General features: G+C 33.3%; 1 protein-coding gene across 1 annotated transcript in view; it reads left to right on the top strand.

The window, feature by feature from the left end:
- LOC140441120 (lutropin-choriogonadotropic hormone receptor-like) overlaps nt 1-15,705 on the top strand; it is a 127,871-nt gene that overhangs the window by 106,762 nt on the left and 5,404 nt on the right. The window contains exons 9-14 of the mRNA XM_072531574.1: nt 3,101-3,218; nt 3,690-3,880; nt 5,425-5,640; nt 5,726-6,021; nt 10,919-11,147; nt 12,309-12,695. Coding sequence (XP_072387675.1) covers nt 3,101-3,218; nt 3,690-3,880; nt 5,425-5,640; nt 5,726-6,021; nt 10,919-11,147; nt 12,309-12,695 — 1,437 coding nt within the window. The remainder of the gene's footprint in view (nt 1-3,100; nt 3,219-3,689; nt 3,881-5,424; nt 5,641-5,725; nt 6,022-10,918; nt 11,148-12,308; nt 12,696-15,705) is intronic.

Genomic DNA, 15,705 nt, shown 5'->3' with positions numbered 1-15,705 from the left:
CAAAAATATAGTTGCCAAGCAATCTTTGTAAGAAAAGGTCGGACAAGCAAGAGCTTGCGACCAGCCATTCCATTTCTTAATACACTATTTCCCTATTATCTAGTTTTGTGGCCAGTATTGTTGGCAATAAGTGAATGTGATAAAAAGAATTAGATGCTGTTCTTATTGTAAGTAACAAACTTATACTTTCAACTTCTCAATTGTTTTAAGTCGCGGTGTTGCCATAACGTGCCGCGAGTGCATACCTAAACTATTTTCCGATCCAACAACGGTTTGAATATCGCATAAACACTTACTGTTATCTATAAACAATAAACTTATATTGATAATTTTTCGACTGTTCTAACAACCATTCAAATTTCGTCATTTTGTGTCATGTGGAACAATTTCACCCAATCATGTCAACATTAGACTGATAATTGCAATCAGTGCAATTTTCAATCCCTATGACAACACGATCGAGTTTGACAACTTCATAAAATGTCAGGTTTCGGCAATGAGAATGTTCAAAATATAAATGCGCTAATCAAAGAAAAAATTATAGTAGAGAACAGCAACGAATCTAATGTTAACTTAAATTTTAATAATTGTACTTTCACTAACTGTACTTTTAATAAATAAATGTTTCGTTATGTTGAGTTATGATTTTTTTTTCGAAAAATTATCCGCCGAATATCCCTCGGACATTGATGAATGCCTCATAATTTCATGACAAATTTCTCAAGCTCGTTGTTGAAAGCTCGAACGAGCTTTCGATTGTCATGAAATTATCTCGTCTGTTATCAATGTCCTAGGGATATTACTACTGACAATTTCTACATTGATACATGCTATTTTTTACAGTTCTAAAGGCTTTTTTTCCTTTTAATAAAGATACATTTGACTAATCTTATTTAAGGCTTTACCAATTTAATGTTTACCCCTATCCCTTATCAAGGAAACAACCTTTCAGGTGCTGGATTCCCCAGCTGGTCCTTCGTAGCTAAGGAGTACCTCAGAAGCTTTGTGCGGTAAGAAAAAATTTTCCATCGAGCCAGCAAAGTTCGCTAAGGCGAACTCCTTATTCGTACAATTCATACGTAGATGTCGTCCGCGGACGCGTCTGCCGATGTGTAGAGGAGCCATAAAAATAACGCGAGTACAATCAACTTACTTGTCTTACTAACAATCAAACCTTTACTGATAAAATATTGGTCAAAACAACCACTCAGCAGAATAATACTCGACAAGTCTCATCATGAACAGAACGACCGCCCGACCGACCGCTGGTACCACGGGAATAAGTATGTCGCCTACGCCCTGGCGGTCGTATTCGACCGCTGACATATTTTTTCAAAAATTGGGACTAATAAATGAAATTGGTGAAATATTAATAATGGAAGTATTTCAGTTGGTTGCCAGATGCATTTTTTTCAACTTGACACCATGGACTTTTTAATTAAAACATTTTTTGTGGCAGTCAACCTGTTTTAAATATTTTCAAAACCTTCTGCTGCAGTCTTTTACATTGACCCTTCTGTACATATTTTGTATCATCCCTTTGTATATATTCCTTTTAATATGATACTTTTTTGAAGTTATACTTCTATACGCGCGCTCCACGTTGGAAATTTGTACGGGAGTGAATCGGTGAAATCATTACATATGTAAGATAATGAGTAAGAGAGAGACAGAAGATATATTTTCTCTCTCTTCATCTCTCGAGAATAAAAATGTTCCTTTTGTATATATAATTAATATTATATATATATATATATATATATATATATGTATAATATATATATATATATATATATATATATATATACATATACATAATATAATATTTATTAATATTATTATTTATGTGATATGTTTTGTATTATTTATTAAATGTTCATCATTATTTTAGTCTTTTGTATTTCAAAATAATAATCTCAATAAATCACTGTATGACCGAGAACTGTCAATTTTGAAATACGTTTGTGTTATGTCTAATTGGCAAATATTTTACGTGTTTGGTTCATACGCTGGTGTATGTGAGTTCGAATCCCAATATGAATTCCCTTTTTTATTTCTGAAATATTTAAAAACCCCACCTTATTTTTATTAAATATATGTAATATACGCAAAAATGCTAAATTTTTAAATAAAATGAAAATTTACAACATAATCAGAGTTGTTGGTCTTATTTCGGTTTTGATTGTACTTCTATACGCGCGTTCGACGTTGGAAATTTGTGTGTATTCGTATATATTGAGTGAATCGGCAAAATCATTACATATATGTATGATATAGGTAAGAGAGAGACAGAAGATATATTTTCTCTCTCTTTCTCTCTCGAGAATAAAAATGTTCCTTTTGTAAACATATTTAATATTTATTAATATTATTATTTTTTTATTAATATTATTATCATGGTAAATTAAACATATGCGTAAGTTATGTATATTGTCATTTTTAAATACTTATGAATATTGCATTTTAATTTGTATTGTATTATAATATTGAATTATGTGGCAGTGTATTGTATTGTATTTTTATATTAATAACAAAATTAACAATGAATTTTACTGCAGAGTATGTGTAAATTTTTTTTTTGTATTCAACTCCTTTTGTACGTATATGAAAATAAAAATATATATTTTCATTAAAATATTGATTCAATCCTTAATTTACTTACTATACTCCTATTACAGGTCAAATGTTTATATACAGCAAACGATGCACCATATACCTGTATACCTAATTATTTTTCTCTTTCTGCTCTCTCTTACCTATAGCATTACAAATGTAATGATTGTGCAGATTGACTCTCATATAAATTTGTAACGACGAACGAGTGTATAGAAGTATAACTTCTACCGGCAGTCCCACTGGACTGCCGCACCCGTTTTTTTTCTTCAAATCTATATAACTAAATTTTATTCGTCCAGAACCAGACGATATGATGTTTTTCACTTATATAATAATTGATATTTTTAATAGATTACTTGGATTAACGTAACAGTTTGTTAAAAAGAAGATTAATTAATTAATATATTATACAAAATTTTTCTTGTTTTCTACCATTTTCATAAACTGCTTTAAAAACAACATCTTATTCGTCTATATTTTTTAGAGACTTATCCCAAACTTCGATTACAAGACTGCCCAGTGAAGGATTGCAAGAATTGGAAACTTTAAAAATAGAAGCGACACACACGATGCAAACTATTCCTAGTATTTACGATTTGGGGGTCAGTAGGTATCGAATTTCTTTAACTACACTTGAACCTTACAATTTTGATTCAATTAGTCTAAATGTGCTTTAAGAAAGCTCTTATTAATTATGTGACATATTTGCTTATAATTAATAAATTAGTTCATCAACAAAAAAAATGTATCGATGCAAAGCGTACCCCTTAATGAGTATACTTTGTACCGTCGTATATTTGGAAAAACTTTTTGAGCAATGAATGCTGTCTTTTTTTCTCCAGCATGTATTTTTCAGAATATTTCCAAGTCGGAAATAATGTATAGCGAGATTTAACGACAAATGTAAATTTTGAATTAACTTAAAATACACAAAAATCAAACGCGTATCCATCAACCAGATTCACAAAAATCACAAGACAATGCTATTCTTATGTTAACGCAACACATTTATTCAACTACTCGATATTTATAAAACTAATATTCTTTTTTCTTAAATATTATAACATTTTCAGAATTTAAAAACAGCCAAGCTGACACATTCCTTTCACTGCTGTGCATTCCAATATCCAGAACAACACAATCCCAGTAAACATGCTCAATTCGCCGAAAACCTGAAGAAAATATGTGAATTGACAAAGTCTGGTGCCAACATATTACGTAGAAGGAGAAGATCAAGCAGCAATGAATGGCCCTATACACCTCAGTAAGTGAAGAGGTAAAAAGTTCGAAAATTAAAATGAAACTATGACTAAGAGGTTTTACATTTGTTAAATACAGTATTTTGTATTTAATAATTGATCAACTTTTACAGTTAATATTCATTATACTTATTTACTCCAATTAGCAGCTTCGATCCAAAACGAGGTTTTTTATTCTCAACATTTAAATAATTTTTCAGCAAGAGACCTGTGAATCATTTATTAACCAATTTAAGACGTGTATGATAAAGATGGTAACATTATTAAAAATATAAAAAAAATAATACTTTTAAGAAAGTATGTAAATTTTATATATATATATATATATATATATATATATATATATATATATTTAGGGATTCTACAGTACTCACTGCCTTCCCTCGCTCAACCGTTTCCATCTCTCTCTGTTGTTCCATTCTCCATCGTTTAGGCCTCTCTTACTCGTGGCGTCGTCTACTTCGTTCCTCCAGAATTTTCGGGGTCGTCCTCTTTTCCTCCTTCCTATGGGGCTCTATTCGGTTATTCTCTTTATCCATCTGCTGTCGCTAGTTCTTCTTACATGTCCATACCACTTTAATCTTTTTTGTTCTATATATGTTAGTATGTCTGTTTCTATTGATGTTCTTTGCTTTATTTCGTCATTACTTCTCCTATCCATTCTTGTTACTCTGCAGCATCTTCGCAGGCATTCCATCTCTGTTGCTACTATCTTACTGCTGTTTTTCTTGTTTATGATCCAATTTTCAGCCCCATATGTCATAATACTTCGCACTAATGTTTTATAAATCTGCGTTTTTGTCTTCATATTTAGGTGTCTATCCCACCATACTGAGTTAAGTTGTCGGATTGCTGTTCTTGTTTGTCCTAATCTTTGTGTAATTTCTTCCTCTGTTGTTGCCTTTTACGTGATTATAAACCCCAGGTATTTGAATTTATCCTTTCCTTTGATTGTTACGTTGTCATCAATCTGTAGATCTTCTATGTCTTCTTCACTTGTAGATAGGTACTCTGTTTTCGCGAGGTTAATATCTAGGCCAGCCTTGGTATATTCTTCTTGTAGTTTCTTCATCATGTAGGTGAGGTCGTCTTGGTCTTGTGCAATCACTACCTGATCGTCTGCAAAGCTTAACGTATATAGGTATTCGTTCCGTACCGGTACTCCCATGCCTTCGCATTTTCTTTTCCATGTAGTCAAGGCTTTTTCTAAGTATATTTTGAATAGGGTTGGAGATGTGGAACAACCCTGCAGGAGCCCTTTTGTTGTGGTGAAGTCTCCTATGATTCTTGTTCCCATTTTAATGGACACTTTATTTTCTTTATACAGAGCTTTTGTAGCTTCTATGAGTAAATTTGATATAAAGAAAAATATGTCTAGTACTGCGGTACTGGTAACCAATCGTTTGTACAATGTTACTATACTAGTTTTGTCAACTTTGCCTCCACTAAAAAGTAAACACTTCTGGACATTGGCAGTAAACCTAGTAACAGACTGTCTTCCGATATATCTGAACTTAATTTCTTTAATCTTAATATTTATATTTTTCAGCGAATCGGAGAATATCTCCAGTTCAGATTATCTACTCCGATCACGGCTGTACGAAGCCATACACCCTTTACAAGGCAAAGCTTTGGGTCAGGAGGAAGGAAAAATTATTAACACAATGAACGACGAGTACGACGAAGAAGATGGATTCTTCCACTCGGATGTTACGAGAATTAATGATACCGTGGCAAGCACTCATTGCGGAAACATTGTATTCAGGTATATATTTAGAGTGTAATAATGCATTTTTTACCAATATTGTATGTTTTATTGATATTTTGATTAAGATTTGGATTTTGTTAAGGATACCTGAAGTGGAATGCCTACCGGAACCAGATGCTTTAAATCCATGCGAAGATATAATGGGAATGTCGTGGTTGCGAATATCAGTATGGTGCGTGGTCGTATTGGCATTGCTTGGAAACCTGGCAGTTATGGTCGTTTTTCTATTCAGTCCAACAGAAATGAACGTGGCCCGATTCTTGATCTGTAATTTGGCATTTGCAGACTTTTGTATGGGTTTATATCTACTGCTGATAGCTGCGATGGATTTTCATTCCGTTGGACAGTATTTTAATTTTGCCTATAATTGGCAATATGGTAAGTAACTTGTATACAGGGTGCGGCATTAGTGCGAGGTAGTTCAATTACTCATTTGTCGTAAGATATATGAAAAAAAAAATTGAATTAAAGTTGAAGCGTGGATAGGACCATACTCCAAAAATATTTTCAAATATACAGGGCCATCCATATTCACGGGAAGGAACAGATTTATCTTTTTTTTATGGAACATCCTGTACATTTTTACATTTTTGGATTCCTTTCAACGTTCTCGTATTTTCACTATTAGATTTGGCAGTGTTATACAAGGTAATTTAACCCTTTAAGCCTCAAAATAAAAGTTAAAACTTGTTTTAATAATTTTTAATGAAAACTTTGGAGGCACGGGAGGCTTTGTTTGCTCTGAGTGTGTTAATGCAAAGATGTTTGGATGTAAACCAAGACCTCTAAGTAGGTTTCATAGATTTTGAGAAGGCCTTCGATAACGTCAGACACTGTAAAAAGCTGTATGAAATCCTAAGAAGCAAAAACATCGACAGTCGCGACATTAACATTATATCCAGGTTGTACTGGGGACAAAAAGCAAAAATCAAAGTTGATAATGAGTTAACCGAAGAAGTTGAGATTCGTCGAGGTGTGCGTCAGGGCCGCGCGCTTTCTCCACTATTATTCAATATATATAGCGAAACAATATGTCAGGAAGCGCTCCTAGAGCAAAACATTGGTATGAACACTAACAAAGAGTTAATTAACAATATACGATACGCTGATGACACGCTAATAGTAACAGATAACCTAGCAAATTTACAGTTTTTGATGGAAAACATAAACACCCATACCAATAAGTATGGTCTAAAACTGAACATCAAAAAGACTAAATTCATGATTGTAACAAAGAAGCTATACACCAATATGAATTTAACCATAAATAATCAGCCAGTGGAAAGAGTTACGTCCTACAAATATTTAGGGGTTTGCTTCACTGATACTAATGACCAGACAAGAGAAGTCAAGAGGCGAATAGAGATAGCGAGACAATCGTTTGTCAAAATGAAAAAGTTCCTATGCAGCCGGGACATAAAATAAACTTAAGAACGAGAATGTTAAGGTGCTATGTTTTCTCCGTTCTGCTGTACGGCATGGAAGCCTGGACACTGAAAAAGATAAACATCAAAAACATTGAGGCATTGGAGATGTGGTGTTACAGGAGAATGTGGAAAATACCATGGACAGAAAGAGTAACAAATCAAGATGTTCTGCTGAAGATGGGGAAGGAATTCGAAGTCATAAAAACCATACAAACGAAAAAACTGGAATATCTGGGACACATAATTAGAGGAGAAAAGTACTCTCTGCTTAGACTCATAATCCAAGAAATCTCGGGAAAGAGAAATGTGGGACGTAGGAGGATTTCCTGGTTGCGAAATTTAAGGGAGTGGTATGGGTGCAGTTCAATACAGTTGTTCAGAGCTGCAGCCAACAAAGTAAAGATTGCTGTGATGGTAGCCAACCTCCGATAGGAGACGGTACTGCAAGAAGAAAATGGAAACTTGTTTACAGGTATATTATAAACATGACCAAAAGTTTTTATTGGTATTTTTACAGAAAGTTAAAAAAACTTGGTGGTTTCATCACGAAACTACTGGGACACCGGGCCACTGTTTGTGGTACAACGCAAAACAATTTTTTTGTCATTTAGACAAAGTCATAAATTACATGTAGAGCTTTGCCACCCACTTTTATGCGGCTCCTTTTTTTTACTTCAAAGTCCGCAGTGACATGATGTTCCATGAATTGGCATGTGATCAGCAGATGTCAATCTGGTTTCTAATGGAACGTATTTTTTAAATTTACCAGCGAGAGGTTCCAAACTTTTTCTGCCTCTCTTTTTAACCGTTTCGACTCCAATTGGTCCCCGTGACACAGCTAACTTAAAATCTTTTAGTGTGAGTACAAATCCTTCTCCTCTTTTACAAAAAACAATGTATGAATTTACTAGTGCCACATCTAGAAAATGCCAAAATATACGCATATACCACTTTTTGCTTTTTTGGTCTATTTCATAACATGACTTTAGCATGTCTGCTTTGTCTACATATCCCATGTGAGCATTGTAGTCTTTCACTAATTGCAGACAAAATATTTCTGCAACAGACCCATCCTTCAGCTTACGATTTACGGTAGAATTATCTGCGGGACTACATATACTGCAGGACTATGAAAATTACTAAGGAAGTATATACCTTTTCTGTCTTACCACTTCAACGAAACAATATTTTCCTTGTTGCTTCTCCAATCTAATTCCTTTCTCAGCATTTCCTTATCAGAGCGTGAGTGAAGTCATTAAGTAATCCTTTTCTATCCTTACGCATAGTACCACAGGTATTGCTTTATTGAATTCATGCATAAGTGGTAAGGAGGTAAAAAAAATTATCAAAATAAATTTTTGACTAACTTCCAGTAAGGCATCTAGACATATCAATGACAACACGCTGTCCCAGATTTTTCTCTGCGACATTACCAACTTTACGGTATATATCTCAAATTGAGATATATCTAGGTTCATCAGCTCTAACCCACACCTTATAACCACGGTTTATGGGTTTTTGAGGCATATATTAACGAATTGATGTTCATCCTTTGAATCGTATCATGGATTCATCTATACTTTGATTTTGTGTAGGTGTATAGTATTGACGAAAAGTCTCTGATAATTTATTCATACCCAGGTTTTCCTTTTTTTACTTCAGTCCTATTGTCCACTAAATGCATTTTACTGGAAATGTACATGTCCCGTACTTCGTCATTTGAAGACTAATAATCTTTTATAGATGGCAATTTCTTTATCCCCATTAGTATATTATTTATGCCTAAAAACACTTTTAATTCATTTTTAGTTATTGGAGAAAAATTGGTTGCCTCACCTAATTTTTGTGTAGTACATAAATTAGTTTGGAAAACAATTTCATCCAATAAATCTTCCGGAAATAAACATAAATATATTTAATATGGCATAACAGCATCATCTGGTATGTTTACCGATCCTGAAAAATTAGTAAATTCAACAAGTGGTTCAATTTGAATATTCTTACTCCGGGAGGCACTGCTGTAGTTTGTCAATGGTTCGTCCTCACTGCTGTCATCATGGAAGTACTCCTGATGGTTTGTCGACGTACCGGGATTATTGTCAGAATTGTTGTCGTCGTTGGCTACAGGATTTATAAGTGTATTTATATTGACATGTTAAGAAGGCTCTGTAAGCTCATTCTCATAATCAGAGTTGTCGTCATCTGCATCTGAGATGACAGACTCTTGACCAAATGGAATTAGTTCATAAAATTCACTGAATTGTTCGTCTGTCATCTTTCTAATTTCAAATAACTATATCTCTTCTGACCTAAAATAAAATATACTGTGAGTCCCAGTAGCTTCAACCAAAACTACCTGTATAAATCCCTCCGGACAGAAATTTTTAAAACCAAATTATCTCTACTCATGCAAAGTACACTCTGTATAATAATATCTATAATATAAATAACTTAACAGCCATTATTAGTTTGTTGATCGAGGCGGTGTTAACGGAATAAACCGCAAAAATAGACCCTTGTCAAATTTTGTGTTTAATGAGCATGGTTATAGGCAACACAATACACACGTAGATTTACGGTGGAACCATTGGAACGTTCAGTAAAAATTTTATCGGTATTTTAGTTTCACAGCGATATCACAGGGATGAAAAGGGTTAAAAGATAATTACATTTTCTTATTAATTTCGTAGCAAAATTAACACCCTGTAGAGTTGTAGAGACTTGATATCAAAAAATATGTTTTTACGTAGCGAAATATTTAATTTTGATATACAGGGTGGGTCGAAACTCGGAATGGGTATTTTTCGAGTTTTCTTAAATTTTTGTGATGTTTATTGTGCCAAACCTTGTATTTTATTATTGTAATCAAAATGTTATTTTATGATACTTTATTATTTATTAAGTATTTCCTATATCTAACTGCTTTGCTTTAATTTTTGAGTTATTCGTGATTTTTTCTACAAGGTGTTAATTTTATTACGAAGTTAATAAAAAAATGTAATTATCTTTAAGTTACCTCGTACAACGCTGCCAAACCTTATATTAAACGAAAACATCGGGAAGAGTCCAAAAGTGTAAAAATATACAGGGTATTTCATTAAAAAAAAAAGATAAGTTTGTTCCACCCCGTCAGTATGGGTGGCCCTATATATTTAAAAATATTTTTGTATTTTCCTATGGTCCTATTTATTCTTCAAATTTCTTTTTTTTTCGTATTTCTTAGGACAAATGAGTAATTGGACTTTCTCGCACCAATGCCGCACCCTGTATGTACTTAATAATTATGTGTAACAAATAATACAACAGAACAATGTAGGATACGGTTGAACAGACAAAACTTTGTGAAACTCTCGAGGAACTAAAAACCAATTCAAAACGTATATTTGCGCAAAAGACCTGCTTTTGCTCAAATTAAAATAGAAAGCAAAATTTTACAAAACTAAAGTATATCCCAAGCTTATTTGTAATCTGTTTGGAAAAAGTATGAAAGTTGTAGAGCAGCCTTACTCGAAGTGTGCTCAGCAAAGTCTCACCGGCAGCCATAATAAAATGAATAAATGTATTAAAGTTATTAAAAAAAAAGTTAGCTAAGATAAAAATAAACTACCAAAACGAATCGCCTACTTATAAGTTTAAAAGGTACATAAACGTAAATTTATATATTTAATTTACGCCATCATTCACTCCCGGACTATAAGTAATCGAATAACTTCAGTTCGTCGCGTCGCTTCTCGTTGAAGCGTAGTTCGGAGAAAATCGTCTAGCTACGCGAGGTTTGTGGGGAATTTGACCATTTGGATTAGATAAACATAGATTAATTAATTACGATAATTCTATTTTTGTTTTAGGTATCGGATGTCAAATAGCAGGGTTCTTAACCGTTTTTTCGAGCCACTTATCTATATATACATTAACCATAATAACACTGGAGCGGTGGTTCGCCATTACGTACGCTATTCATCTAACAAAAAGGATTACTATCAAATGTGCCATGTACATTTTACTTGCAGGTTGGGTTTACTCATTCATTATAGCGATCCTCCCGATCGTGGGAATAAGCAACTATAGTAGCACTAGGTAAATATGATTGTATATACTTTTTAAATAACCTCAAAATTGATCACATGTGTTTGTTATGCATGTGATTAATTTCCTTAACTAAGCAATATCCAAGGAGTTCTGGTGAAAGTTAGATCAGGGGATAGGTGATTTTTAAAATAAATCATTAAATTTATTTGCAAAATTGAAAAATATTTCAATTATTGTTTTATTCTTTTGTCGTTGCCAGTGATTTTATTCTGTAAAAGACTAAACATATTCGTTTTCTCGTAGTTTAAGTTGTAATATAACATTCTATGGAAACCTTTTTATCAAATTGCCATAATCAGTGTTTAAAAAAATGTTTTTTTGAATGTTGTAATAGTTTTTGAGTATATTTTTGAGATCTGGGCATATATTGGCTAGTAAACATGTGTTGAAGATATCCAGTATTACTGAATTTTTCAGTAATGACAACAAAACTACTATTAACTACGAGAAAACGAATATATTTATTCTTTTAGGAGATAAAATCACTAGCACTTAAAAGAATAAAACAATAATTTAAATACTTTTTAACTTCGTGACTAAATTCAATGATTTATTGATTAATTTTGAAATAACTTCGATAAAAACAACAAGAAAATATTTAATTATATTAAGATAGAAAATAGAAAATAAGAAGATAGAAAATAATTAAAGTTTTAATCAAACAATAACATAACCTTAAAATATGAACATTCCTAGTAAATATTTTAATACTTTGATATTCTTACCTCACAAATTAACGAACAACAAATAATGCAAATAGCACAGAATGAATGTTCATAACCAAAAGTCCTTATTTATTCTCCAAACAATTAAAAAAACCAATATTTCCAACTTTTTATGAGACAAATACACACAAATTAGAAATGTTTGGAACGGTTTTTAAAATCCCCGCCCATTGTGACGTCAGAGCTTTATTAGGTAGTCCATTAACAGAAAATACAGAAAGAATTTTTGCCGACCAGAAACTTTTCTTTGCAATGAAATCAAAGTATGTTAATTGAAAATTGAATATCTGAAAATACGATCAAGTGAAGGCTTTATAAGATAAGACACCAAATTAGAGGCAGACAGAAAAGTTCTTAATACTTAGTTCTTAGTAAGTTCTTCTTAATAATGTTTTTTTAATAATATTTATAATATTTATTTTAGCATATGCCTACCGATGGAAAGTAAAGAAGTAGTCGACAAAATTTATTTATACACTGTAATATTTATTAATGGAGCAGCCTTTGCTCTCATCGTTTTTTGCTACGTTCAAATATATCTCAGTCTCGGTTACGAGACCAGAAGAGCTAGCACTAAAGGCGAGATGACCATCGCGAAGAAAATGTCATTACTTGTTCTTGTGGATTTTGCAACAGTTGCTCCAGTTGCATTTTTTGGATTGACTGCTTTAGCTGGATATCCTTTGATCGGTGTCACGAAATCGAAGATATTGTTGGTGTTCTTTTATCCGTTGAATGCCTGTGCCAATCCTTATTTATATGCTGTGATGACAGCCCAATATAGACAGGATTTTCTAAAGCTAGTGTCAAGGTAAGTAGTTACATGAAAAGCTACAGCAGTATTCAATTTAGTGAATAATGTGTTAGATAATATAGTGTGTCTAAGAAGAATGTACAATATAATAAATTTTGATAAACAAATTATTATCCATATTTTTTTCTTTTATTTAGGTCCCCTTTTTCTTCTTTTATTAAGGTCTTCTTATTCTGTATATTTCTCTCCTATTTCAGATTGGATATGATTAAGGCTGTTCTAACCTTATTTACATGTGTTCTAAACTCAGAAAATTTTCAAAATTATTCGCAAATCTTTATTACCAATACTTTTACTTCTATCTAGAAGTACTTTGCCTCAAAACTCTTAAAAATTAAAGCTATTTACGGTTCATACTACAAATAGGTACATGTTCTTCAAACCGTTTTCTGATGAAGGGCTATAGGGGACAACATGGTAAAATCTGCATTCGGCTGGATTTTTATTTGGGATTAGGCACTTGAAATATTTAAAATGTAGGTAGGTACATATTTAAAAATCGTTTTAGCCAAATTTTTAGCTCTCTAGGTGGCCCTAGGAGTCCCCTATCGCAAAAAAATTTAAAAAATTTCTTGAGCAATTCTCTGCTTTACAAAATCTGAAACAATTCGTGAACGTACAGCACATCGATCTTAACGGGGCCGAAAATAACCCCCTCCCTCAAGTTGCGCCTTTACTAGAAGGCTTGTACATTTGACGCCTAAAATAATAGACACACCGGTCATTTACAATCAGAGAGCTGTACATTTTAATGTCCAAAACAGCCTGAAAAAATTAGATTTGCTATTTTCTCTTTGGAGCATCCTTCAAATTCGAAAAAAAACCCATTTTTTGGTATTTCCTCCATATTTTTAACACATAAACTTAACTGCATGTCAATCAAAAACGATTTTATATATAATTTTCCTGTATTTCTAATAGCGGAATCAGGTTTGACATTTTCAAACCAGAACATGCCCAAAATACGACAAACCCTCTTTTTTGATATTTTTTCCATGTTTTTGGCTGTTAGGCAATAGAAGCTGTTAATAAGAGTGAAATGGGGTGGCTCAAGGCATCAAATCTGTTCAATATACCTAAAGGCATGCCTTGCAAAAAAAAATAAAAATTTAAAAACAGTCGAAAGACGACTAGGCAGGTTTAAACCTATTTTTCCCATAGAAATAGAAAGACAGATGGTTGAACATTTAAAAATGCTAGAGTCAAGGTTATTTAGACTAACGAGACGGGATGTATTAGAATTAGCTTATAATTTAGCAGTCAAAAATGGGTTTGAACATCATTTTAATAACCAGAAAAGGGCCGCTGGAGAAGATTGGTTAAGAGAATTTCGCATAAGAAATCCAGATATAACACTGCGTAAACCCAGAGCCACATTTGTAGCAAGAGCGCAGGCTTTTAATAAAACTCAAGTAGCTAAGTTTTTTTAAGGTGTTAGAGGACACTTTGATAAAGGAAAATATTGATCCCATGAAGATATATAATGCAGATGAATCTGTGCATTATCTACCGTACAACGCCCGCACAAAGTGTTTGCTACAGCCGGTCGCAAACAAGAAGGTTCAATTATCAGCGCCGAACGAGGTTCCCACGTGACAGTTGTTTGTTGTATGTGCACTAATGGGAGCTATATTCCACCTACTCTAATATTTCCACGAAAAAATATGAAAAAGGAATTAGCTGACCATACACCAGCAGGAACTTTATGTATTTTCCAGGAGACTGGCTGTATGATGGGTCCAGTGTTTCTACAATGGTTGCAGCATTTCCAAAAATGTGCCAAGGCATCTTCCATCGAGAAGGTTGTTAACTGTGGATGGACATTCAAGTCATAAATATCTTGACGCTCTTTTGTACGCCAAACAAAATGGCATTGTACTTTTATGTTCGCCGGCTCACTGTACATACCGGATGCAACCTCTCGATGTAGCATTCGTTGGTTCACTCAAAACCTATTATGACCAAAAAATAACCAAATGACTCAAAGCTCATCCTGGTCGAGTTGTGACTCAGTTCCAAATTGGTAGTCTGTTAAATGAAGCCTTTGGAAAAGTAGTTAATGTTCAGAATGCTGTTCATGGATTTTCCAAAACTGGTATCTATTCAATAAACCCCGATGTATTCCCCGACTACATGTTTCAAACATCTGAAACTACAAATATTGTAGTAGATAGTGTTAAACCTGCTGTAAACGTTTATGATAATAATGAAGAACCTGGACATTCCTCTTCTACCATATAAGTCCCTAATGTGATGAAAGCTCAGTCAAACTTGCGAAATCCAACAAGTGGCATTTTACTAGTGGTTACTCCGGAAGATTTTTAAGTCCAGTTCCAGTCGGACCATTTGTTTCCGGTCAGAGAAAAGAAAGGCAAGGAAACGTCAAGGCACTTCTATTCTTAACTCAACTTCAAATTTAGAGGAGGCAAAAGAAAAAAGCAAACCGAAACCAGAGATCCCTCCAAAAATAAAAAGAGCGGTAAAAAGGAATGTTTTTATAGAATGCGAGTCGGAAAACTAAAGAGAACCTTTTTCTGCTGCTAAAGAAAATGACGATGCTGCTTGCATTTACTGTACAGAACTGTACAATATGTACAAGTTGTCTAAAAAAAGGTGAGCTATGGCTATGCTGTTGTTCGTGTCAAAAGTGGGCACATGCTGAGTATGCCGGACTAGATAAGAAAATAAAAATGTTTGTTTGCGAGCTTTCTACTGACTGAAGAATATCAATCGCTATTAATGTCTCATTTTGCCCGCCACGTGGGATAAAATGAATTTTTCTTGTTCATTTTTATATGTTTGGCTAACAGTTTATATTTTCGCCTACTTTGTTAAATACTTGTCTGAAGTGTTTGAAATACTTTAGTTTGTGTTCTATCCAAGTTTTGTTTAAAAAACTGTTTTCTTTAAGTAAAATTTTCGGTTTTTTTTTTAATGTATGTCATTTTGTACACCCTTCCCCTACATTAGGCGGTATCTACTCTAGACTAGCGGAAGCTTCATTCTG

The sequence above is a fragment of the Diabrotica undecimpunctata genome, chromosome 5, assembly GCF_040954645.1.
Source record: "Diabrotica undecimpunctata isolate CICGRU chromosome 5, icDiaUnde3, whole genome shotgun sequence".
Classification (NCBI taxonomy): domain Eukaryota; kingdom Metazoa; phylum Arthropoda; class Insecta; order Coleoptera; family Chrysomelidae; genus Diabrotica; species Diabrotica undecimpunctata.
The sequence above is the reverse complement of the archived record's forward strand: the minus strand, read 5'-3'. Positions and strand labels throughout refer to the sequence as shown.